We start from the raw sequence: 25,163 nt of genomic DNA on the forward strand, positions 1-25,163 counted from the left end.
CCCCTGGTGCAGCCCTGCCATCGGCGTCTCTCTCAAGGGAAAGAGCTTGGGGTAGACAATCGTAAACATGGGCTCACTACACCGGTGACAGTGCCCCAGGGGGCAGTGCAGCAGCTCCAGGAGACTTCTGGGTAACGAGATTGGAGACAGAAAGTTCAAATCTGGAACACAAGAGAAAAAACATGCATGCATAAAAAAATAATCAGATTTCCTTCAACTCCGCTTAAAATATGTTTCTTTGTTACTAAGTCAGTTCAGTTAGTTAGAAAGTATTGCATGTTGAAAATACTGTTATCTGATAGGCACTGAATTATTTGGAAATGAAAGATTTTTTTAACTTTTTTGATACTAAGAGAAAAACCTAAATCTACTCTTTTAAGAGCAAACAGAGGGGCACCTGGGTGGCTCAGTTGGTTAAAGCGACTGCCTTCGGCTCAGGTCATGATCCTGGAGTCCCGGGATCGAGTCCCGCATCGGGCTCCCTGCTCAGCGGGGAGTCTGCTTCTCCCTCTGACCTTCCTCCTTCTCATGCTCTCTGTCTCTCATTCTCTCTCAAATAAATAAATAAAATCTTTTAAAAAAAAAAAAAGAGCAAACAGAAGCTGTCCTGAGGTAGAAGAAAAGAATATGACCAAATATTCTTTAAGAACAAAGATTTTTTAAAAAGGCATTAATTTACCCAGAGAGGTTTGTAAAACTTTCTATGGGAGACTGAGAATAAAAAAGGACTGGCACCAAAGACTAACATTGACTTTCATTAAATTTTACCTAAATCAATTGGGCATTTAGCATTACTCAAGCTAAATTATATTTACTGAAAAGAATGAAAATGGGAAACAAAGAAATCAAAGGAAAGGAAAAAGAATGAAACCAAGCTTCTCCTTGTTTCACTCCTGCAAGCTGTCATTTATATATAGAGAGGGTGCCTCCTTGTCAGCCTGGCCTGAGCTATACAAGAGAAACATTTAAAGCAAAACATCCCAGTGGCCGAGGCAATCTTGAGCACAAGTGTCCACTGGATTGCCATGGATGGTAAACATCCAGAAGACAGAGAGGGAAATGGGTCACACTGAGGTGAAACCTAAAAAAATTACTGAGTCATCTTTGGGAAGGAAATACAAATGATCTTATCATCCTTTATACCTGTCTGGACTTTATCAATAACCATTTATAAAAATGGAATTTCCCCATAGGTGAATAATTACAGTTTTTTTTTAGTATTAAAAAATAACTTTGTGTTAGGCATTCCTAGAAGGTTAATAGGAGATGTTTTGAATGGATCTTTATTCTTTTTTTTAAAGCAAAAATTAAACATTTAGCAGTTTTGAAAACACTTGGAACGTATCTTATTAAAATTGCCTACTGCTTTCTTAAAGCATCTCCAAGATCCACAATACTGCCTGAAACTCCTGGTATTTCTTCCCCTCTAGGTCTGTAATTTCTCAGATGTGAGGAGGCTGCATGGCGAAAACTTGCTCTGTTGGAAGGGACCCAACTTTGCTTTAAAAAGGATAAGCCTTTGGCACTTTTTTTCCCTCCTCAAGAAAGTGCCTCTGCCAGCCTTCTCACTTCCCCCAGATACGTGCCCAAACACCAATTTCCTCCATTTAAACCACATGGTTTAACTTCTAACCTCGGTCCTTTAGGGCTGGTGCGGAAGGATCAGTGTTGATAAAATATTAAAACTTTTTTTTTAAATGAAAAAAAGTCCCATTGCATAACAATGTGAATGTGCTTAATGCCACTGAACTGAGCATTTTAAAACTGGTTAAAATGGCAAATTTTATGTTATGTATATTTCATCACAATAACAAACACGGACACCCCAACAGGCAGCATGAAGCACAATTTCTAAGGTCACTGAGTAAGAGGCAGAAAGAGAGAAAGTCCCGTGTACCTTTAAGAAAACTGTGGTAGGTGTGATGGAGACTCCTCATGGCCAACTCTTGCAGAGGCAGGACGTGATCATTCTCGGTCCCTATGGCCTTCACCTCGGCAGGGAGGAAAACGGTGAGCTGCCCCGATGAAAAAGAAAGCAGCTTCACCTCGGAAACTTGAATGGGAGCACCACAGCTAGAGAGGCACATTCACAGTAGTATTAGCAAAATAGGAAAAGAATATATGTGCCAATAAAAATGTGTTAATCAAAATATACGTTTAAAATTTTAAGACACTGCTGAATTGCCAGAATTCTTTTCAAAGTGAACAGATGCTAGCCTGGGTTCCTTAATAAAGCCTGGCACAGAAATGTAAACTCATCAGCTGGAACTCAGCTACAGCATTGCTGAGGGCCAGTTCCTTCCAGTAAGGACAAACTCCGAAGGAATTTTCCTTCAGGAGATCTACACAATTTGCTCTGGAAGCTCCCTTTATCCTCATTTTATTACCCTTTCCAAGTTCATGCTTATTGAAATTTTCAAAATGAAAAGGAAAAAAGAGTACTCTGTTAAGTTATAGCACTCTGGTTTAACTGAATTTTTGTGGCGGGGGAAGAAACCCCACAAAGCAAATTGATTTTTAATGGTATAAGATAACTTTATTGGATCCTTCCATAAACTTGTGGGAAAAGATTCATAGTGAAGCCCCCTGAATACATGGCGTCATGACCTCGCCCCTGTAGCCACTCATAACCGGAAAGAAGGCAGAGGCAGCTTTGTTCCTACAGCTGCATGGTTGCCAAAACTAAGGAGTCCAACCTCATCCTATCTCCTCTCCGAGACCACCAGGTTACCTAAAAGTCTTAAGACTTTTCTTCTCTAACGACAAACAGGTGCCAACAAACTTTGGCTCTCCAGATACAATATGAGCTAATCTCTCTGCCCTCCACTAGAATTCTGGCAATGAGGGAGAGGGCACAGGCTTGGGCTCCTTCCACCAGAAAATGTCTCCAGAGCATCAGCTCTATACCAGCCAGTTAAAGATACTTAAAGTAAAACAACAAAAACCAAACCAAAACCAAAACCAAAACAAAATGACTCCTTCCCTTGGAAAATGTAATAATTACAGTATCATTGCTCTAATGTTGGGTCAACGAAGACAGTGACCGACCACCCAGGGAATTAGGGAAGATTTTGCAGAGGAGACAATATCTGACACAACTGACTTCACCCAACCAATTTCTCCCTTGGCTCAAAAGAAAGAACCTCAGAAGACTACTCTGGGACACCCTCCTGAGCAAAACCCATATCCAAAAGGGAACGACTATTTCAAATGTGAACATTATAGTTTGGTTTTGCCTTTTTCAACAGCATGATGCATTCTGTATCTGGCTCCTTTTGTCAACATTATATTTCTGGGATTCATGCATGTTGCTGCATGTACTATAGTTTATTCATTTTCATTGCTGTGTAGTAACTGATAAACATTTGGACTGTTTCCAGTGTTGTGCTCTTAACGAACATTTTTGTGTCTATTATGTGATACATATGAGCATACAGTCCTGTTAGGTACATATGTAAGATCAGAATTGGGCTTCTTATAGTGAGGAGAGCCAGACGATGAAAAGGTAAATCTATAATAAAACAGAGTGAGAGGGGAGTGAGAGCTGTATTAATCAAAGTAAGTCTTTCTGAGGTGACATCTGAGCAGAGACCCAACTGAAGAGAACAGTTGAATCAGGGAAGAGGAACTCCGTCACAGGATGACAGGCACCTTAAATTGAGGACAAGGAACTAAGAGCTCAGGGAGTCCAAAGCAGCTAGAGGTTGCAGGAGAGAGAACCTCAGAGGAGAGAAATGCACAAAGAAAGAACTCTGGATATCTGCAGAGGGTCCCCCTTGAGTATTCAGATGAGTACTGATCAGCACAGGCATGTGAGGAAACTGTCTGGGGCTGGAGGAAGAACCAGCTGAAAAGACGAAAGGTTTATCTTTTTCATGCAAGGTTGAATACAGTGCTTGTTCTTATCAATCAGACTTGAACCTCACAGTTCATGATGCATTAGGTAGAGTGCATGGAAGGGTGTTATCTCAGTAGTGGGAAATAATTAGCACTAGACTGAACACTATTCTATTCCCATTTAACAAATCCTAAAAGCCCTATCTTAAAAGCTAAAACTGTTCCCAATGAACTTAATGGTGTCCTAGGACATATATCAAGAATAGTTGTATGAATACAAAAACATCCAGCACTCAATATGGTAAAATTCACACCACCCAGAATCCAATAAAAAATTACCAGACTTTCCAGTAAACAGGAAAATATGACCTATAATGAGAAAAATCATGCAAGTGAAATCAACCAAGAACTGATAGAACTGGCAGTAAAGGTCATTATAATAATTATAATTACTGCCTAGAACAAGGACATGTTACATACGGAGCTCTCATCTAAAGACACTGGAAATAAAAGCAAATTAAAACTTAATAGAAGAAAAGAAATAAAGAGCATCAAGAAAATCAATGACACTATACTAGATATTTACCCAAAGGATACAAACATAGTGATTTGAAGGGGCACACGCACCCCAATATTTATAGCAGCAATGTCCACAATAGCCAAACTGTGGAAAGAGCCCAGATGTCCATCGACAGATGAATGGATAAAGAAGATGTGGTGTATATATACATATATACAATGGAATACCACTCAGCCATCATACAGAATGAAATCTTGCCATTTGCAACAACATGGATGGAACCAGAGGGTATTATGCTAAACAAAATAAGTTAGAGAAAGTCAAATACCACATGATCTCACCCATATGTGGAATTTAAGAAACAAAACAGATGAACATAGGAAAAGGGAAGGAAAAATAAAATAAGATAAAAACAGAGAGGGAGGCAAACCATAAGAGACTCTTAACTATAAGAAACAAACTGAGGGTTGCTAGAGGGGAGGTGGGTGGGGGGATGGGGTAACTGGGTGATGGGCATTAAGGAGGGCACTTGATATAATGAGCATTGGATGCTATATGCAACTGATGAATCACTAAATTCTACCCCTGAAACTAAGAATACATATATGTTAACTAAACTGAATTTAAATAAAGAATTAAAAAAATTAATGACATAGAAAACGGGATGATAAAGAAAAATCAATTAAAAGGTAGAACTTTGAAAAAATGAATAAAATTGAAAATTTTCTAACAAGACTCATCAGAGAGAAGACACAAATTATTAATATCAGGAATGAGAATGGAGACATTACCCGGTTTCTACAGATAACAAAAAGGCAATAAGCAATTTTATGCCAATACAAAGTCCTTGAAGGGCAAAGATTACCAAGCCTCACTCAAGAGAGAGGTAAGATGAACAGCCCTATATTTATTAAAGAAGTTGAATTTGTAGTTAAAAGGTTGGAATACTTCTCAACTCAATCTATGAAGCCAGCATTATCCTGATACAAAAACCAGACAAACACATTAGAAGAGAAAAAAACCCCGAAAAACCCAGCAAAAACCCAAAAAACCCAGCATCACTGTTGAACGTAGTTGGAAAAAACCGAAACAAGATTTCAGCAAATTGAATTCAACAATGTATCAAGTCACTATGACCAAATGAGGTTTATCTTGCCAATTCAGATTGCATTAACATTAGAAATCAATGTAATTCATTTTACTAAAACTTTAAAAAAAGAAAAATCACATAATCATTTCAACAGATACAGAAAAGTTATCTAACAAAATTCAACACCCATTCAAAAAAAATCTTAGCAAATTAGGAAAAGAAGGGAATTTATTCATCTGATAAAAGCTATCTATGACAAAACAACAGTTAATATTATACTTGGTGAAAGACTGTTTTCCCAGTAAGTTCAGCAAGAAAAACATGTCTTCTCTCACTACTTCTATTTAACGTTGTATAGAGCTTATAGCCAGGGTAATAAAGCAAGAAAAAGAAAGAAAAGGCAACCAGGTTTTTTTTTTTTTTTTTAAGATTTTATTTATTTATTTGACAGACAGCGAGAGAGGGAACACAAGCAGGGGGAGTGGGAGAGGGAGAAGCAGGCTCCCCGCTGAGCTGGGAGCCCGATGCGGGGCTCGATCCCAGGACCCCGGGATCACGACCCGAGCCGAAGGCAGACGCTTAATGACTGAGCCACCCAGGCGCCCCGGCAACCAGGTTTGTAAGGAAGAAGTAAAACTGCCTTTATTCCCCAAAAGACATTACTGTGTATGTAGAAAGTCCAACAGAATCTACAAAAAAAAAAAAAACCAAAAAAAAAAACCAACAAAAAGCAAAACAAAACAACAAGAACAACAAAAAACTACTGGGACTATTAAGTGAGCTTAGCAAGTCTGGAGCACACAAGGTCAATATACAAAATCATTTGTACTTCTAGATGGTAGCAATAATCATTGGAAATTGAAAAAAAATTTAAATGCCATATACAATAGAATGAAAAATATGAAAATAATTAGGGAGAAATCTGACCAAAGAAGCCCACAACCTGTTCACTGAAAACTACAAAATACTGCTGAGAAATGAAGACATGTATTGTGATCATGGATTGAAAGGCTCAAAACTGCTAAGACAGTAATTCTCCTCAAATTGATCTATAGATTCAACACAGTTCAAAACCACAGGTTTTTTTAAAAATGTAATTGAAACTCTGATTCTAAAATTTATTGGGAAATGCTAAACAATTAGAATAGCCAAGCAACTTTGAAACAAAATTTGAAGGACTAACACTACCTAATTTTAAGATTTACAGTAAACCTATGGTCATCAAAACAACGTGGTATTGGTGTCAAAACAGACCAATAGATCAATGGAGCAAAGAGAGTTCTGGACATAGACCCATACATTTTAAGGACAACTAATTTTCTTTTCTTTTCTTTTAAGATTTTATTTATTTATTTGACAGAGAGAGACACAGCGAGAGAGGGAACACAAGCAGAGGGAGTGGGGGAGGGAGAAGCAGGCTTCCCGCCGAGCAGGGAGCCCAATGCGGGGCTCGATCCCAGGACTCTGGGATCATGACCTCAGCCAAAGGCAGACGCTTAACGACTGAGCCACCCAGGCGCCCCAGGACAACTAATTTTCAACAAAAGTACAAAGGCAATACAGTGGAGAAAGAATAGTATTTTTAATAGATGGTACTGGAACAACTAACTGTATATCCATATGCGAAAAAAAAGGAACTTCAGCCATACCTGTGCCATATAAAAGATTAACTCAAAATGAATCATAGATCAAAATAGAAACCCAAACCTTAAAAATTCTAGAAGACAACCCAGGAAAAAACCTTTGTGATGTGGGTTACACCAAAAGCAAGATCCATAAAGGCACAAATTGGTAAAATGGACTTTATCAAAATAAAAAATGTCTGCTCTTTAAAAGGCCCCATTAGGACAATGAAAAGACAAGCCATGGACTGGGAGAAAATATGTGCAAAGTATATATAAGATAAAAGACTTGTATCCAGAATCTATAAAAAAACACTTTCAAAACTCTATAAGAACACAAATACCCAAGAAAAAAATGGGGAAAAGACTTATATAGACACTATGTCAAAGCAGATATATGGACGGCAAATAAGACAAGCAAAGATGTGCATTCTTTTTTTTTTATGTTATGTTAATCTTCTTATTCACTAGAAAAATGTAATTTAAAAACATAATGAAATACCATTGCAGAACAATTAGAATGGATAAAATTTAAAAGACGGACTATTCCAAAAGCGGCAAAAATAGGGAAGAACTGAAAATCTCTTATATTGAGGTGGGAATGCAAAATGGTAGTTATTTTTTGAAAGTTTGCAGTTCCTTCAAAAATTAAGGATATCTATGATCCAGACTACTACTATTTATCCAAGTAAATTTAAGACTAGGACCATTAAAGGACAGTCTACATATGTCCATAGCAGCTTTATTTGTAATGAAGTAAAAAACTAGAACCAACACAAATGTCCATAACAAGTGAATGGAAGTAATCTGTAGTATATCCGTAGAATGCAATTCTACATGGCAATCAAAAGGAATGAACTACTGATACACACTACATCATGAATAAATCTCCAAATTTTATGCTGAGTGAAAGAAGCCAGACCAAAACAGAGAATATATTGTTTGATTGCATTCATATAAAACTCTAGAAAATACAAATTAATGTACAGTAACAGAACATAGATCAGTGGTTGTCTGGAGATAGGATGGGGGCAGAAGGAAAGATGACCAAGGGGCATGAGAAAACCTTGGGAGTGATGGATATGTTTATTATCTTAATTGTACTGATGGTTTCAGAGATGTGTGTGTATGTGTGTGCATGCGCATGTGCTATATATATACCAGGAAAAGCAAAGCAAAATAAATACAAAGTATGAATAGGATATTGAAAAACCTAAGAGCTGAAATTGGTGAAAAGGAAACAAAGAATAGAAAGTATAAATAAACCCCAAATCTCATTCTTTCAAATAAAAAATATGCCTGGCATGTACTGATTAAAGAGAGAAATTAAAAATATACAACATTAGAATAAAAGAGCAGCTGGGGCAACTGGGTGGTGGAGTCGGTTAAATGCCCAACTCTTGGTTTTGGCTCAGGTCATGATCTCAGAGTCATGATCTGAGGGTCACGAGATGGAGCCCCGTGTTGGGCTCCACGCTCAAGGCAGAGTCTGCTTAAGATTTTCTTTCCCTCTGCCCTCTCTCCACACTCTCTCTCAAATAAATAATCTCAAAAAAAAAAAAAAAAGAATAAAAGAGGAACTAGTAAGACAGATATGAAAGAGATGAACAGATTTATAAAGAAGTTTCACTTCTTGTGATGGCAAGCCAGGTAACAGTAACCAACTGAAGACAGTATCAAAAGCTGGATGAAATATCCGCTTTACGGCCTTGGAGAGCATTCAGGAAAAATTATAGAGCCAAGATCCAAGACAAGACAGAACCTGAGGAACAAACCGGCATTTGGGGCTATTTCTTTCCTAAGGGTGTTTGTCAATTACTGAAAAGACTGCTTGAAGCAGAGCAGCATTTAACTGCCTAAAGGGACCCAGAGGGACGAATACTGGCATCCAGAGCCCATTAAGGCAGATGCAGGACTGAAAAATCATCCACACAAAGGGCCCCTGGAGTAAGGAGGAACTGAAGGTAGAGGCCATCTCAAGGACTGAAGCCTAACTTCAAATCTTCTCAATTCCTGAAATGGATTTGAAATTGCCAGCCACTGAAAAGAGCCTCGCAAATGGCCAGAAGGTCATTGTATCGGTCAGTGTCCAGTCGGGAGGCAAAACCACACTGGGAATTTGAAGAGGGAAAATTATAAGAATCGTTAAGCGGAAAGAAATCTCCAGAATGTAGGGAGCATGAACAAGAAAGTTACTTGGAAAGCTTCCCCCCTCTAGACCTATTTGGGGGCATGACTGCCACAGGAACACGCAGTGCTGTGGAGGCAGTCCACAGAAGCAGCCCATCGGGTAGCAGAGAAACTTGCTGGAGAAGCTGGCCTGCTGCTGGGGGGTGGAAAACATGCTGGGTGCTAGAGCTGGGTCACAGAATCAGCTCCCTGGGTGGCAGACTACCAGGTAGTCTGCAAGAGTGGTCCGCCAAGGAACAGAGAAACTGGCTGGAGAGTGTGGGTTTCAGCGGCACTGTTCCCAGGTCTCCCTTTGCCAGCCACTGTGCAGAAAACAGCAGCCCGGAAGCAGGAAGGGAAATGCTTTCCTCCTCTTCTGACCTTGACGTATCCCTCCATGGCCCTCTACTGAAAAAACCTTATATTAATCCACATGACAAAGGAGAAAGTTCTATAGGAGCCAGTTCCAGGAAAAAGGGTAGATTCAGAGTTGAGAAGCAACAGATTAATAAAAAGACACATGTACTTGAGGCCACTCTACAGGGAGAGAATATAATTTGAGGCCTAAGATAATATAACAGTTCTTTATATACCATATCTGGTAGGCAATCAAAACTAACTAGGTATAAGGATAGATAAAACAGCCTAAGAGAAAATCAAGAGAAACAACAGCTATTAAAAAAAGAATTTTTAAAAAGATGACAGATGATGGAATTATCTGATACAAATTTTACAATAACCATTCTTAATATGTCTAATAAGCTTTAAGATTGAGAATTTTGATGGAAGCTGTAATACATGTGGTGTTAAGACCACAAAGAAATCTGAGAGAACAATATTCAGATAGAGGAGAAACAGGTGCAAAGAGGCAGGAGTCTGGTGTGCTCAAGAAGAAGGGAGGGGGTAAATATGGCCGAAGTGGAGGCAGGAAGGGAGAGAGTGGTAGGAGAAGAATTTGAAGGTACGACCTAAAAGACAAGTCATGTACAGGCTCACAGGTCAGTGGAAGGGCTCTGGCTCTTATGCTAAGTACATGGAATACCAAGGGTGATGGCTGAATAGAGATAACTGGATCTGGGTTATGACCTGGCTGGGATTGCCAGACACTATGTTGAAAACAAACTCAAGGTGGTTGAGACAGAAGAAGACTACTGCTTTAATCCAGGTGAGAGACGATGGTAATTTAGGTCAAGGAGATATAGTAAATAGAAGTGGTGAGAAGTGGCAAGAGCCCGAATCTATTTTTGAATGTACAGCCAACAGGCTATATAATGAGTTGGCTGTGGATGCGAGAGAAAGAGAAATCAAAGACGACCCCCAAGCTTTTAGGCAGAATAACTGGAAGAATGGTTTCCATCAACTGATGTGTAGCAGATTGTGGAAGACTGAGTTGGGGGATCTGATTATGGATATGTTAACATTTAATTGTACACATCCATGTGGAAATGCCAATTGGATGTGGTTGGATGTCTGTATGTGGGAGTCATGCATGCATAATATTTAAAGCATAATTGTGATGGTATGAAATAACCAACCTAGAAATGTTTCTCTTCGGGGATGCTCTTGGCATTCTAGGGGGACACATATTCGTAATTGTTTAGAACTTCTGTGTGCGTTGCTAGATATTTAGCATCCCACCAAATGTCAGTAGAGACCCAGTCTTAAAGCCAACCCCCTCCCCAACTTATACACATTTCCAAATACCCTGGAGTGGAGAATTGCAATTTTTGGATACAGATGGAGAAGAGTTTTGAGTCCTGAGCCCAAGATGTCATGAACGGGGGAATGAGGATGAACCAGTAGAGAAGGCTGAGAAGGGGTGTATAGTGGCAGAGGAGCGGAACCAGAGAGATGGTGTTCTGAAAGCCAGGTGTTCTGAAAGTGAGGTGAAGAAGGTGTTTCAAGGAGAAACTGATCAAGTGTTGGACAGGCCAAGAAGGATTAGAACTGAGAAGTGAATTTGGCAACGTGCAAGGGACTAGTGACACTGAAAATGCTGGCTTTGGTGTAGAATTGGGTTATCAAAGCCTAACCTGTGTGGGTGGATGGGAGAATGGAAGGAAGTGGTGACAGTAAGTATAAACGTCTCTTTCAAACAGTTTTTCTCTAAAAAGGAGCAGAAAAATGGGTAAGAAGCTGAAGACTAAGAACAAAATGTTACATGAAAAAAAGCAAGTCACAGGAGCATACATACAGCATGATCCATTTACACAAAGATACAAAACTTGACAATATACTATATGGGGAGATATTCACATATATCAAAATCATAACTAAGTATAAATGAATGATAAATATAAAATTCGGAATAGTGGCTAACTTTGGGAAAGAGCGTTCAGTTGGAAAGGGGCATACAGGAACTTCAAAATTATTGGTAATGTTCCTTTGGTAAGCTAATGAAATTTACACTGATGTGCAGGGTCAAAATATGGAAGCCTTCTAACCAAATTTTAAGAAATGACCCTCTTCCCTTAGTTGATTCAAAAGGAGGAGAACATAAGCAGAGAGGTGCCTATGGATGTGTGTGGCCTTACCGTTTCCTTGTGGATTCTGAATCATACGCCTTATTCTAGGCAATGTTGTCTTTATTAAAATGCACCATGGCCCCTCCTGCCTACAGGCCAAATTGGGCCTGAAAATTTCTACATTGGGGCATTCCAAATACAAATCTTACTCATCCCCAAATCTAATTATTTTATATAGTCTTCCCTGATATCCTCTCTTACCAATGATCTACCACAACGTTTGAAGTTTCTATCACACATTTTCTAACTGTATTATAGGCGTTCTTCCGCTGTGAACTCATCTAACGTGTTCAATTTTCTCTTCTATCTAGCAGTTTCCATATCGATAGCTAAGCAGTTCCAAACACAGATTGGTTGTTTTGAGTCATCACACATAGATAAAGAAGTCTGAAAGAGAAAAGATAAAAAGGAAATGGGAAAAAGAATACCGAGGCATCTACATGGTGCCAAAAAGGAAATAAGCTGGGGGTACTTGCAGGGGTCCATTAGAAGTCTCAGGACCAGGAGATGTGCTAGTGACCTCCTAAGCATTACAAATATCTATATTTGGTTACATTACAAGATCACTACATTTAAGGAAATGATTATATAGGAAAAATGACAGTAATCTGTCAAACAGGATTTTGGAAAATGTCTTATTTATGGATTAAATGAAATGTATCTTGAGTCATGTGTGTGTTGGGTGGGTGGGTACTATGAAGTGCCACAATATACACCAGTTAAGTCGGATAAATTGACAGACAAGCCACAGACCAGGAGAGAATATGTGCAAATCACATATCTGATGAAAGACATGTATTCAGAATATATAAAGAACTCTCAAGAGTCAATAATTTAAAACAATCCAATCTGTAAAAAGTGAGTGAAAGATCGGAACACACTTTACCAAAGAAGATAGATGGATGGCAAATCAGCATATGAAAAGAGGTCCAACATCAGTAGTCATTAGAGAAATGTAAATTAAAACCATGAGATATCATTACTCACCTATTAGGATGTCTGAAAGATTAAAAAAAAACTGACAAGAACTCTCTTAAGTTGCTGACGGAAATACAAAATAGCACAGCCACGTTGGAAAGCAGTCCAGCAGTTTTTTATAAAACTAAACATACACTTACCATATGACCCAGCAAATGCATTCTTAGGAATTCTATCCAAGTGAAATGAAAATTTATGTTCACACAAAACCCCATATATGAATGTTTATGGAAGCTTCTATTACTTCATTTTATAGGACAGTCTAGAAAGGGTAAAATATAGGGACACAAAACAGACCACTGCTTCCAGGGGCTGGGGTGGAAGGGGGGAGGTTCATTTCAAAGGGACACGGAGGACATTTTTGAGGTGAATGACCTGTCCTGTGTCTTGGTTATAGCTGCGGCTTTATGACTGCATGCATTTGTCACGATTCACAGAAATGTTCGCTAAAAAGTGTGAATGTTACTGTCTGTAAATCATACCTTATTAAAACAAACAAAAACAAACAGTATCATGCTGCTGGGGCATGGTCCTGGAGCCCTCTGCTCTGTTAGTCATGAGCCTTTTGTTGTGGATTATGAGACCTTAGGGAGAGGCCGACTTGGAAGCTGGGGGACTCGGGGGACTTCGCCCAAGAGCTCTTCACCAACGTGGGTAGAAATACGTCAGTACCGTCAATAATCTAACAGCTGGCATGGGTGCACGGGGCAAACCAGCTACACACTGGCCTGTCAAATCATGTCAAAGTTGACAAATTCTTGCGATTTTTGCCTTTGATGTTGACTTTGCCTTTATCCCTCTCACTTTCAAAACCTCTGTTCGGCCCATGTGATCACATCAGCATGAGTTTGCAGAAGCATACCTGTGGCTCGGTATTAATATTTCCATGGCTGGGAAGGATATTACCCTTATGAACCATTCTGTGAAGATGAGGAAATGAATCTCAAGTTCACTTTATAATGACCGTTTCTTTCATAATACAACGAAGGAATAATATCCAAAATGCTACTATGCAGTGTGGCCATGAAGTGTGGAAACACAGGCAAACACACAATAAATGATTCTTTTGATGACCTACTACAACACATGGGGTGATGATTAAATTTTTGTATTAAGAGGGCTAGGCCACGGTAGCCAGATTATTTGGCTCAACCCAGACTAGATGTTTCTGTGAAGGTAGTTTTTGGATGAGATGAACATTGAAATCGGTAGACTGTGAATAAAGCCGATCACCCTCTACCATGTGGGTGGGCCTCAACCGATCAGCTGAAGGCCTTCAGAGAAAAAGACTGAGTGAGGTCCCCTTCCAAACTGCCTTCAGACTCAAGCTGTCACATCAACTCTTCCCTGGGTCTCCAGCCAGCCCTGCAGATTTCAGACTCGCCAGCCCCCACAATCCTATGAGCCAATTCCTCAAAATAAGTCAAGCTCCCTCTCCCCCTCACCCCCGCATACATCCTATTGGTTCTGTTGCTGTGGAGAACCCTGACTAATGTACATGGTAAAATAATATTATTTGTTTTCAAACTTTATAGCCACGCTGTAGTGTAAGAACCCTGAGCAAAACCATAAAACAATGAAAATTCAGAATGAAAACCAAGCAAGTCATTTGTGAATGTTTACTTCATACTGCTATTGCCTTAACAGCTGCTGCTTCTTAATACAATTGTGTATGAACCGTACATGGACACTGCCCAAGGAATTTAACAATATAGAGTAACAAATAAAGGTTGAGGGAACTGAAAGCCAGATTTTTCCTAATGCTTTCCTCATCTCCCATAATTAAAAAGACAGGCGTCTGACTAAAACCACTGAAAAGGTTCACATTAACAAGTAAGTGGATTCTCTTTTTATACAAGGTCTAATTTCCCTTTGACAATTCCTTTAGCAGAAGCTCCTACTCTTCACCACTGGATATAAAGGGCTAATTAAATTCATTTTCGGATATGTCTATTAAATGCCTTCTCTGCTTCACAGTGGAGAAGAGCCTCAGCTATGAGGAAGGCAGACTGGAAGGGAGGAATTCACACGAGTTAGGGGACCTTTCTGCTGGGCATGGCCAACTGCCCTCGACCTCATCAGAGATGAAATATCCACCCCTATTACACGAAATAGGGGTGTGAGAAAGGTATTTTCCATCTCTGCTCTCAAGGAGCTAGCAGAGGGGCTCAAACATACAGAGGTGATTCTAGACCAAAGAGGAGAGAGCGGTTAAGAGTATGGACAATGAAGCAGATGACAAATCTACCACTGCCTAGCTTGGTGAGCTGGGACAGTTTACATAATCTCTCTGAGCTTCAGTTTCTTCATTTCTGAAATGGGGACAACATCACAAGGATTGCTGGGAAGATTACGTGCAATATGCAGATAAATCCCTGAGCACATTGCCTTGCACACAGTAACCGTTAGGTCCAGTTTATAGCTGTTCTTGTTTTCTACTGTTACAGTAAATGAGTCTTTTGCTAATCTGCTACAATATAGTGTGTGATGGTTAAACTTCTGATTCAACTTGCCTAGATCACAGTACACAGACATTTGGTCAAACACCTGTCTAGGGGCGCCTGGGTGGCTCAGTCGGTTAAGCGTCTGCCTTCGGCTCAGGTCATGATCCTGGGGTCCTGGGATCGAGTCCCACATTGGGCTCCCTGCTCAGCAGGGAGCCTGCCTCACCTTCTCCCCCTGCTCATGTTGTCTCTCTCACTATATATCTCTCTCAAATAAATAAATAAAATCTTTAAAAAACAAAACAAAACACCGGTCTAAGATGTTGCCATGAAGGAATCTATTGTTACGAATTAACATTAGCATGATGATATTCCAGGGAAATGGAACAGGGATTCAGCTCTGTGAATGCGCAGGGTACAGGGGGTTAAACAGTTCCTACTGGCCAGTGTCTGGCACATGGAAGAGAATGACAAGTGGGGGAGCAGGCCGGACAGGTATCTGCCTTGGAAGCTAGGGTCACTCATCTCCAGAAAAAGTAGTTATGAAATGAATTGCTAGCAAGGAGGGATGGAAGCCCCATATATGCCTCTTATCACAAGGAATTGAAATCATTATCAGCAGGCAATTATTGAGCCTTGGTGTCTTTGACTTCCAACTCGGTAGTTTTTATGACTTTAGATTAAATGCCAGGGTAGTTACCAAAAAATTGTACATCTGAATCCTTAAGTGAGTTATAAAAATGAGTTGAAGTCTGTTACAAATGTTAGTACTTTGGGCTTAGTTATGCAGAATAATTTATAACAATTATCACATGATTTTCTTTCAGCTCAGTGTTTTCAGAGCTGCCATTCAACATTTAACCCTAAAAGCAAAGTGAATAGTGACAACATTTTGCCACTAAGATTGTGCTTCAGAACATGTGTTATTTAGCACATTAACTCATGTGCGTTTTCACACTTTCCATTTCACCTAACAGCATGTTAAAAGAATTAAATACTCTTACTGAAAGCACCCGAATAACTATCTTTTAATTCTTCAGAAAGCACATGAAGTCATCTGTTTGTTCATTATTGTGGGAACTCCTACTAGACTTACCCTCCCTTTTAACAAAAAGGGTTTTTTTTCAGCTTAAGTTACAGGAAAAGGAATGGGAGAAGTGGACAGGGAGAAGGAAAGACACTATGCCACCCAGAGGATGGCCTTGGTCTGGATGAAGAGTCTGCCATCTTGGCAGGACCTCATTTAAGGCTTACTTATGTTCCGTCTGAGAACGCATTTATTTTGCTTTCATTCTTGAAAAGTATTTTTGCTGGCTCCTAGGTTGACAATTTTTGTTTGTTTGTTTGTTTGTTTGTTTAGCACTTTAAAAATGTTGTTCCACTGTTTTCTGGCCTTCATAGTCTCTGATGAGAAGGTAACAGTCTTTTGTTCATAATTTGTCATTTTTCTCTGGTTGCTTTCATGATTTTCTTTTTATCTTTGGTTTTTGGCAGCTTTGCCTAGGCATCATTTTCTTTGTAATTTATATTGCTTAGGGTTCGCTAAGCTTCTTGAAAATGTAAACTTAAGTCTTTCATATTTGGAAAATTTTCAGACGTTATTTCTTCAAACATTTTTGCTGTATTTCTCTTAGGAAAGAAAAATTAAGAAAATTCTGTTCCTTCTGGGACACCAATTATACTGCTATCAGGCTTTTTTATATTGTCTGACAGATCCCTGATGCTGGGTTCATTTTTCTTTTCAATCTTTTTTCTCTGTGTTCTTCACACTGAATCATTTCTATTGATCTACCTCCAAGCTCACTGACTTTTCCTCTGTTATACCCATTCGGTTGTTAACCCCATCAAGAAGAATTTTTATTTCAGATACTGTATTTCAACCCTAGAATCCCCACTTATTTCTTTCCTACAGTTTCTTTTTTTTTTTTTTCCTGGTCTTTTCATTCACTGCAAACTTACTCTTCTTTACTTCATTGCGAATAGTTGTTTTAAAATCCTCATCTGTCAATACCAACAGTTTGGGTCCTCTCAGGTCAGTGTCTGCTGATTGTCTTTTTCCTTGAGAATGGGCCACATTTTTCTTTTTTTTTTTTTAAGATTTTATTTATTTATTTGAGAGAGTGAGAATGAGAGAGAGAGAGAGAGAGCACATGAGAGGGGGGAGGGTCAGAGGGAGAAGCAGACTCCCTGCTGAGCAGGGAGCCTGATGTGGGACTCGATCCAGGGACTCCAGGATCACGACCTGAGCTGAAGGCAGTCGCTTAACCAACTGAGCCACCCAGGCGCCCCATGGGCCACATTTTTCTTATTATTCATATGTCTTGTAATTTTGGGTTGCATCCTGTACACTGTGAAAGTTATATTGTAAAGATGCTAGAATCTGTTACATTCCTCTTAAAAGGAGTGTTAACATTTTTGTTTTAATAAACAATTACTTTGTTTGGAATCAAACTGCAAACTCTGTCTCTCGATTGACAGCTCAAGTCACACTTCGGTATTTTTATCTGTAGCCACACTGCTTTGTGTTTGCCCCACGAGGTGTGGTTCGGTTCAGGTATCTAATATTGCTTGTTATTAGATGTGGGGCAGCCCCCACAAAAAAAGAGACTATGATGTACAGGCTATTTATTTATATTTTATTTTTAAAGATTTTTTTTATTTATTTGAGGGGGAGGAGGGAAGAGGGAGAAGGAGAGAATCTCAAGCAGACTCTGCGCTGAGTGCCGAGCCCAAGATCATAACCTCAGCCAAACCAAGAGTCCAACACTCAACCAGCTGAGCCACCCAGGTGCCCCAAGGCTATTTTTTTCAGACTGCTGGTTTAACTCAGAACTCAGAATGCATTTCTCATATAAATAACTCTGTTACCTTAAGTGGTTATATTAACAAACCATTTAATCAAGTCATTTAACCAATTTGTACCAAATCCAGCTGTAATTGCTTATTTACATAAGAAAAAGTAGAGCAATGGCTCAGTTTTCTTTTCTTCAAAAAATCAGACAACTAAAAAAAATAACTGGTATAGGATCACTTTTACCATTAAGTTCTCCTAAGTAAGCAAATGTGCCAATTACCATTCTCTAAAATTCTAACGGGAAGGAGTTCTCTTTCTGGGTAAAATACAGAAGAACTAAAGACATTTACTCCTATAGTAACAGTAAGAAAGACAAAGACAAAAAAAAAATCCTACTTCTCTATGAAGCTGGCAAAGAGCACTGGATGCAAGGAAGCTATGACAGCCAGTCTCCAAGATGGCACCCATGATCCTCCCCTCCTAGTACTCACTCCCTTAAGAAGTCTCCTCCCATAATGAATAGGGTTGACCTGTGTAATCAACAGGGTATAACAGAAATGACAGTGTATAACTTCAAGGCTAGGTCATAAAAGATAGTCCCATGCTCTAAATTTCTATCATTCTACCTCTCTTAGGCTATTTATTTTTTGTATTAACAGTTATTTTTATATATTAGGAAAAACATCTAAGTTATCTTTGTCTTTTCCACAATTCTCAGCATAGTGCTGACTTGCTAGCTGATGCTCAATAATTATATGACAAATAAGTGAACATGTAATAAGGAGGTGTTAACTTTATTTCCATGAATATCAAAGATAATTATGTGAGACTTCTAAGATTTCTTGAAACTGTACAACATTTGTTATTTGCTATATTTATACTTCTTTACAGTTTATCTGATTCTGCATTTTCCTTCAAAGATGCGAAATTATACGTACAGCAGACTTTTCATATTCTGCCACAGTCCCTAAAGCTGTGTTTATTTTGCTCTGTTGCTCTAAGGGAGAAGAAGCTAGAGGGTTCTTATATTCCAGGCCTACATCTAAGAAGCAACATGTGAGAGCAGTGGAGAACCAAGTATGTTGACCCTTAGGTTCTCAGCTTAACTATCTCCTTAAAGAGAACTGACACCAGGTTTGATCAATTATTTGTTTATTTGGATTCCTGGCTAGATTATATGGTCCACAAGGCCAGGTACTAAGAATTTGCTTTACTCATCACTGTATGGCCATTGTCTAACATAGTGACCAGAGTAGTTGCTCAGTAAATATTCACTTAAAGAACTAAGTGAACCAAGATCCTTGTTCAGAATCAAGAAGTGCACTTTCTAGGCCTCAAGTACCCTTTTGCTCTTTATTATTAGGTTTACCTCAGAAACTTGTTCTACTCCTGGCCCTTCCTTCTCCCAAAGCAGCCCCCACTTTGACTTGGAATGGGGGATTCCCTTTGCATATATTCATCAAGAGAGATAAAGGAGATCAAAGAAGGAGGCCCCTTAATTCTGTTGCCAAGCCTTCAGTAGCCACCATCTATTAGAATTCAGAGTACGTTTTGCCATAAAATATAATTTTGGGGGTGTAAAATGAGTTAAATGATGTTTTAATGAGCTGGCCAGGAATACAACCACCAGAATTGCTTCTAAAGAGTTAAATCATTCTGAGTTAAACCAACAAGACTAAAAATGCCTTTTGGATCACAGTTCATTTGTAAGTGGGGTTGCCTCTATTCCAAAAACGACTAATATTACAAAACCAAATGTTTGATACTGTTCTTTGAATAATTATTTATTTTCTTATTACTACTTCCAAAGGAAGATGTTATAATAAATTATAATAATAATTTTAGACTACTAGGTAATAATTTGCATATTTTGTCCTACTATTTATTTTCTCAAAGAAAATTAATTATAAAATTCACTACTCCTGCTACCAGATACCAAGTCAAGGATTAAAAAATGTCTCTCTACTCAGCACGTATAGAACTTTCTGGCAGTCGATAACATCCATATCTACACGACAAAGTAGAAGGCTCTTTATCTTAAGTAAAAGCTATTCCTTAATTGTGGTAGAGACTTCAGTGCAGTCTCTGAAGGCTTAGATGTAGGAAGAACTGCCTTCAGTCTTGGAGCTTGCTTGCATCATTCCGTGTATCTTGGTGATGGGGGGTATTCTACTTACCACTTGGAAGAATTAGGCTGTATTACAGATCCTTTAAGAACTCATTAGGATTAATGCCTGAGTACTACTGAGTACCACAGCAGTCACATAATCAGCTGTCGAAAAATCACTGAGCTAAAAACCCCGCAGCATGTTCTATTATCTCTGCTTTAAGAAGGTTCTGAAATACATCTCTGGGGTTGCATTTTGTCAGCCTATATGGGCACTTCGAAACGTCATTGAAGGCTCTTCCAAGATAACAATGGCATAATTTTTCCTAAGGGAAGGCCACTACTCCAAGGAATGCCCTCTCTGGAGTAATCGCTGCTCAGGGCCCATCCCCTGGAGCCAGGCCAACAGGGGAGTGGCTGTCCTCTACACACAAGCTTACGGTCAGCTCTCTTCTTGCCAGAACTACATATAGTATGAGCCGGCTTATGCAGGGTGTTGGAATCACAAGGACAGAGTAAATATGCTGGCTAAGTGGCCTTGAATGTATCCCAAGTATCCTTTGGCTGTTTATGTGAGGAAAGGCAGGCCAGTTAAAAGCAGGCTCTGGTAGTTGAGTTGTCTTTTATTAATCTCACAACACCCTGGGAAACACTTTAAGGTAGTTCTGTCCCAACGTTATAGAAGGAGAAGCTGAAGCCACCTTTCTAGAAGCCTGACTGAGAAGGAAAGTTTATTGCTGCTCTGAAAATAAAAGCCTATCATTTCCCTTGAACTGAAACATCTGTTTTGGTTGCTACAGTCATGATTCATATTAAGAGGATATTTCAAATGTTGCATTCTAAGTATTTCAAAATGGTCAAGTTCTAGATACTAAAGCTATTCCTACAGAATTGTCACCGTAGTGGAATGAAGAGAAAGGAGAGCTTTTAAGTTCATGCTGATTCCTCCAGTTTCAGTGACTGATACTATGGAGTTTATATCGGTATACACGGATTCATTTTTGACTGGAAAATAATCAACAACTTGCATACTAACTGAACTCGACCTATAATACTGTAAATCACTTGCCCAATATTCTTAGCTTCTAAAGGTACTTGGTTTAGCAAAGTAAGGCCAAAGACAGAATTGAACAGGATGACCCAAAGTAGTTCACCTATTTCTAAGTTACATCAGGACCAAAAAATAAAATCGAAATGAACGTGGCAAAGAGTTTAGCTATAGCGTAAAACATGAAATCAGCCTTACCCACTGCACCCGATGACTTTATTGTACAGATAGGATGGCAAGCCTTTCAGGTGAATGTTGTTATCCACGTACACGTATTGTAGTTCTCGAGATCGACCTAAATCTGGATTGGAAAGAAAAGTACTATAATTCCTAGAAATACGTACCAGTACAATGTGAAATGTAAAATGTAATCCATATTAGAATAAGTCAAAATTTCTATTCTGGAAGACAGATTGTTATAGATTTAACTGAACTCTGAGTGTGAAATTATGTCAGCTGGAATATTAGATTCTGCATCAGAGAACGTGACTGTAGAAAAATAACTTAACCCACCTGGACTTTGATTTCTTGAACTGTGAAATGAGATAACTGGGAAGAGAATATGATTAGATTTCCTTCCCACCTAAAAATTCTGTGACCTTTTAGAGACAATTTTAATTTAAAAATAATGGTTGTTGTAGGTCTGCATTCAGTTTCATTTTTCTCCAATGGAAAAAAGGTGATATAAACAAAGTTGGCAAGTCAGCCTAGCCCGGCTTAGTTCTACCCCTGTATCACCTACTGCGTCTCACCTCCCCCAGGATAGAGTGAGGGGAGCAGAGGTGAGGGAGGGCTAGGGATCAGGCCCTGGCTGGGCTGAAGTCTCTGGAGCTAGGTCAATGTCGGAATGGATAGACTGCCCAAGGCTGTAGGGGGAGGAAGAAGCAAAGGGAACCCTAAATCCCAGTCCTCTAGTGAAGGGTGAAGATGAGGTGGACAAGTCCTGCAGGCCAGTGAGTAAGGACTGGAATGGGTATTGCTACAAAGAAAACCACAGGCCCAGAATGGAGTCACTTATGCTAGGCCACGTCACCAAACCAGGCCTTAATACTTAACCTAATTACAGTTTCAACCTCCCTCAGGAATGTAACCTTTAACCGGTCAACATGGAATTTCCTGGTAAGCACTACGAAATTTACTGCTAGACCCCATCCGTTCCCCTCAGCAGGGCTACCTTGCCTAAAACAATGCATTCTTTCCTAATAATTTCCTTTTCACTGCTCCCTCTCTGCCTTTAAAAACTTTTCCTTTTCTGCAGCTTGACGGAGCTCCGGAGCTCCTTTCGACTTGCTAGGTGGGATGCTGCCCCATTATCACTTAATAAAGCCAATTAGCTCTTCAAATGCACTCAGTTGACTTTTTGTTATTTAACAGTATGTAGGAGGAATGGGAAGAGGTGAGAAAGGGGGTCCAAAAAGAGGGGTCTGCAACAGGAACAGGTGTGCCAGAAAGAGAGAGAATCCAAATGTTTTCCAGAAGCAGCAGGTAACGGGGGAGCAATGGCTGGAGGAGGACTCGGTGAAGGGACAAGCATGGGGTACTGAAGGCGATCTCTGGCCAGCACAGGCAGCAGTCAGAGACACTTCCAAGTGTTGAGGTCATCCCTTCCTGCCTACTGTGTGCCCCAGAATGTTCCACTAGCTTTCCTCTCCACTCCCAGCGCTCACTGGGTGGGGCTCTTTGTCTTCACTGCCACAGAACAGAGTCCTCAGCAGCCTTGCTAAACCCTCGACTCCCTGAAGCAAGAACACAATCTTTGAAAAATCTTCTGCAGTTTTGCTTGTGCCAACAGGCAATAGGCTGAAGGACATCTCCTCCCTCTAGACCTGCAGTTTGGGAAAATACAGAGGCCCAGATAGCTGAATTAGGAGGTTCTTAAATATATTTACATTTCAAAAGGAAACCCATTCACCCATTAAGGACCTTAAGGATAGACACACGAATACGATATAATATAGATGTAGACAGGCAGGAAAAATGATAAAAATCACTGCTCTAGGGAGGCTTGTAGAAAGTCTCATGGGTTCACAGTGGGTTCTGGACAATCTGTTACAGAAAGTGGGGAGGGGTGACAGAAGACTGAGGTGAAGAAGGGTTCCTCGTGGGAGAGGGCAGGAAGGGTCCACATAGCCTCCTCCTTCCCACTGCTCGTTCTATCACAACGATCCTGATACTCCTGTCCAGAACTAGCACAGGAGCAAGACCCAAAAAGAGGAACCAAAGCTGGGAGTGCTGGGAGGCATCAAAAGGGGAAGTGGCAACTCTCAGGGAGAAAAAATAATTTCCGGGCTACTGGCTAGAGATGCCCCTCCCCAGTGTGGTGGCTTAACAAGATCTAACCAACAGAACAGGCAGAAATGGTGTGTGATTTCAGACAGTAAACCACAGAAGGCAACGTGGCTTCCTCTTTGCTCTCTGCCTTGGATCACTCATTCTGGAAGAAGACAACTTCCTGGTCAGGAGGGCCCTCCCACAGATGTCTGGAGAGGAAATGGGGCCATCTTGGAAGCAGCCCCCCCACCTCCACCCCAGGTCAAGCATTCTGATTACTACAGCCCCAAGCCTATGTAAATATTCTGTTCCTCTTCAAAATCTTGCATATTAGTTTTAGCATCCACCAATGGCTCTTGTTTGCAATAATTATTGTATGGTATTTATCTAACAGTGAGTTCTTATTACCGTCTTTCTGTAAGGAAGAGCCTTCCCTTCCTTCCCATTTATTTTTTATATCAGTATGGATTCATGGATATTTATTTTATCATAAGGACTAAAAACCCAATACCATTATGATTTTATCGGTCAAAATGTTCCAGTTTTGGCAACTAGGAGCAGCTTAAGGTTGGTTCTTATGTTCTTTTAACAAGTTTTCATCCCTTTTTGAGCACTTCCTTACGAGTGTGAACATTTTCAAATATGTCCGAGGGCCATTTTTACATATATTTTTGTGAACTGTCTGTTCATAGTTTATGTGTCTGTTCTTTCACTTATTAGCCCCGGGAGCAGAGCTTCAGTCTGCAAGACGTTAAATGTCACAGTAGTGCCCCTCAACCTTCCCAGGTTGTTATGACAACTGAATGTGAATGTAATCTGTGAAAGTTAAATCACTACACAATATTTTTTGAAGCATAAGAATAATATACTACATGTAAATAATGTATACTCTTACGTTAGTAAATCTGTAGAAACATATCTGCCGGCATAAAAGGCTATAAATTTATAGAACATAGATGGAAAAAATAGAGATAGAAATACCAGAATCCACTTGCATTGAAAAAGGCCTCAACATTACCCAAAGAATTCCTCTTCTAGATTTCTTCACTACTTCTCTGATATGACTACAAATCCTGTCATCACAAATAGACATCTGTAGACTTGAAAGGCATATAGAAAACTGGAATTTTTCCAAAAAATGAAACTACATTGATAAAATGCAAAAGCTCTGGTTTCAGATTTGCCTTTCAGAGTCCCTATGGGACTCGAGGAAAGATTCTTTACTTGAGCTTCTACAGCAGTGAAGAGTATAGGATACTAATTAATGGAGTAAGAACAGTCTTGGAGTCAGACAACCTGGGTCTGAATCCCCATTCTTCTATTTACTAAATGGGTGTCCTCAGTTTCCCTAACCATATAAAGGAGAAAATAATGCTCTTTTTTTAAAGATTTATTTATTTATTTTAGAGAGAAAGCACAAGTGGGGGGAGGGGAGAGAGAGAGAGAATCCCCAGTGGACTCTCTGCTGAGCACAGAGCCCGACACAGGGCTCGATCCCACGACCCTGAGACCGTGACTTGAGCCAAAACCAAGAGTTGGACACTCAACCAACTGAGCCACCCAGGCGCCCCAATAATGCTGTCTCTTAAGTTCGGTGAGAATTACTAACAAAGCTTCTAAATTATCAAGCAGAATCCTTGGCATACACCTTCCCCAATATATGGCAATTATTATTATTCTCATTATTAATAGGTGACATATTTGGAAGTGTGGCCCTACAGCAGAAGGCCAATTAAGAGAGAATTCTCCTTGGCATGC

General features: G+C 39.7%; 1 protein-coding gene across 2 annotated transcripts in view; it reads right to left on the minus strand.

The window, feature by feature from the left end:
• Positions 1–25,163, minus strand: part of LRRC28 (leucine rich repeat containing 28) — a 165,611-nt gene that overhangs the window by 20,775 nt on the left and 119,673 nt on the right. For both annotated transcript variants that reach the window (XM_035024037.1, XM_035024036.1), the window contains 3 exons: positions 21,333–21,435; positions 1,898–2,073; positions 2–161 (listed from right to left, as the gene is read on the minus strand). In XM_035024037.1, the coding sequence (XP_034879928.1) occupies positions 2–161; positions 1,898–2,073; positions 21,333–21,435 (439 nt within the window). The remainder of the gene's footprint in view (position 1; positions 162–1,897; positions 2,074–21,332; positions 21,436–25,163) is intronic.

The sequence above is a fragment of the Mirounga leonina genome, unplaced genomic scaffold (assembly GCF_011800145.1).
Source record: "Mirounga leonina isolate KUSES-001 unplaced genomic scaffold, KU_Mleo_1.0 Mir_178, whole genome shotgun sequence".
Classification (NCBI taxonomy): domain Eukaryota; kingdom Metazoa; phylum Chordata; class Mammalia; order Carnivora; family Phocidae; genus Mirounga; species Mirounga leonina.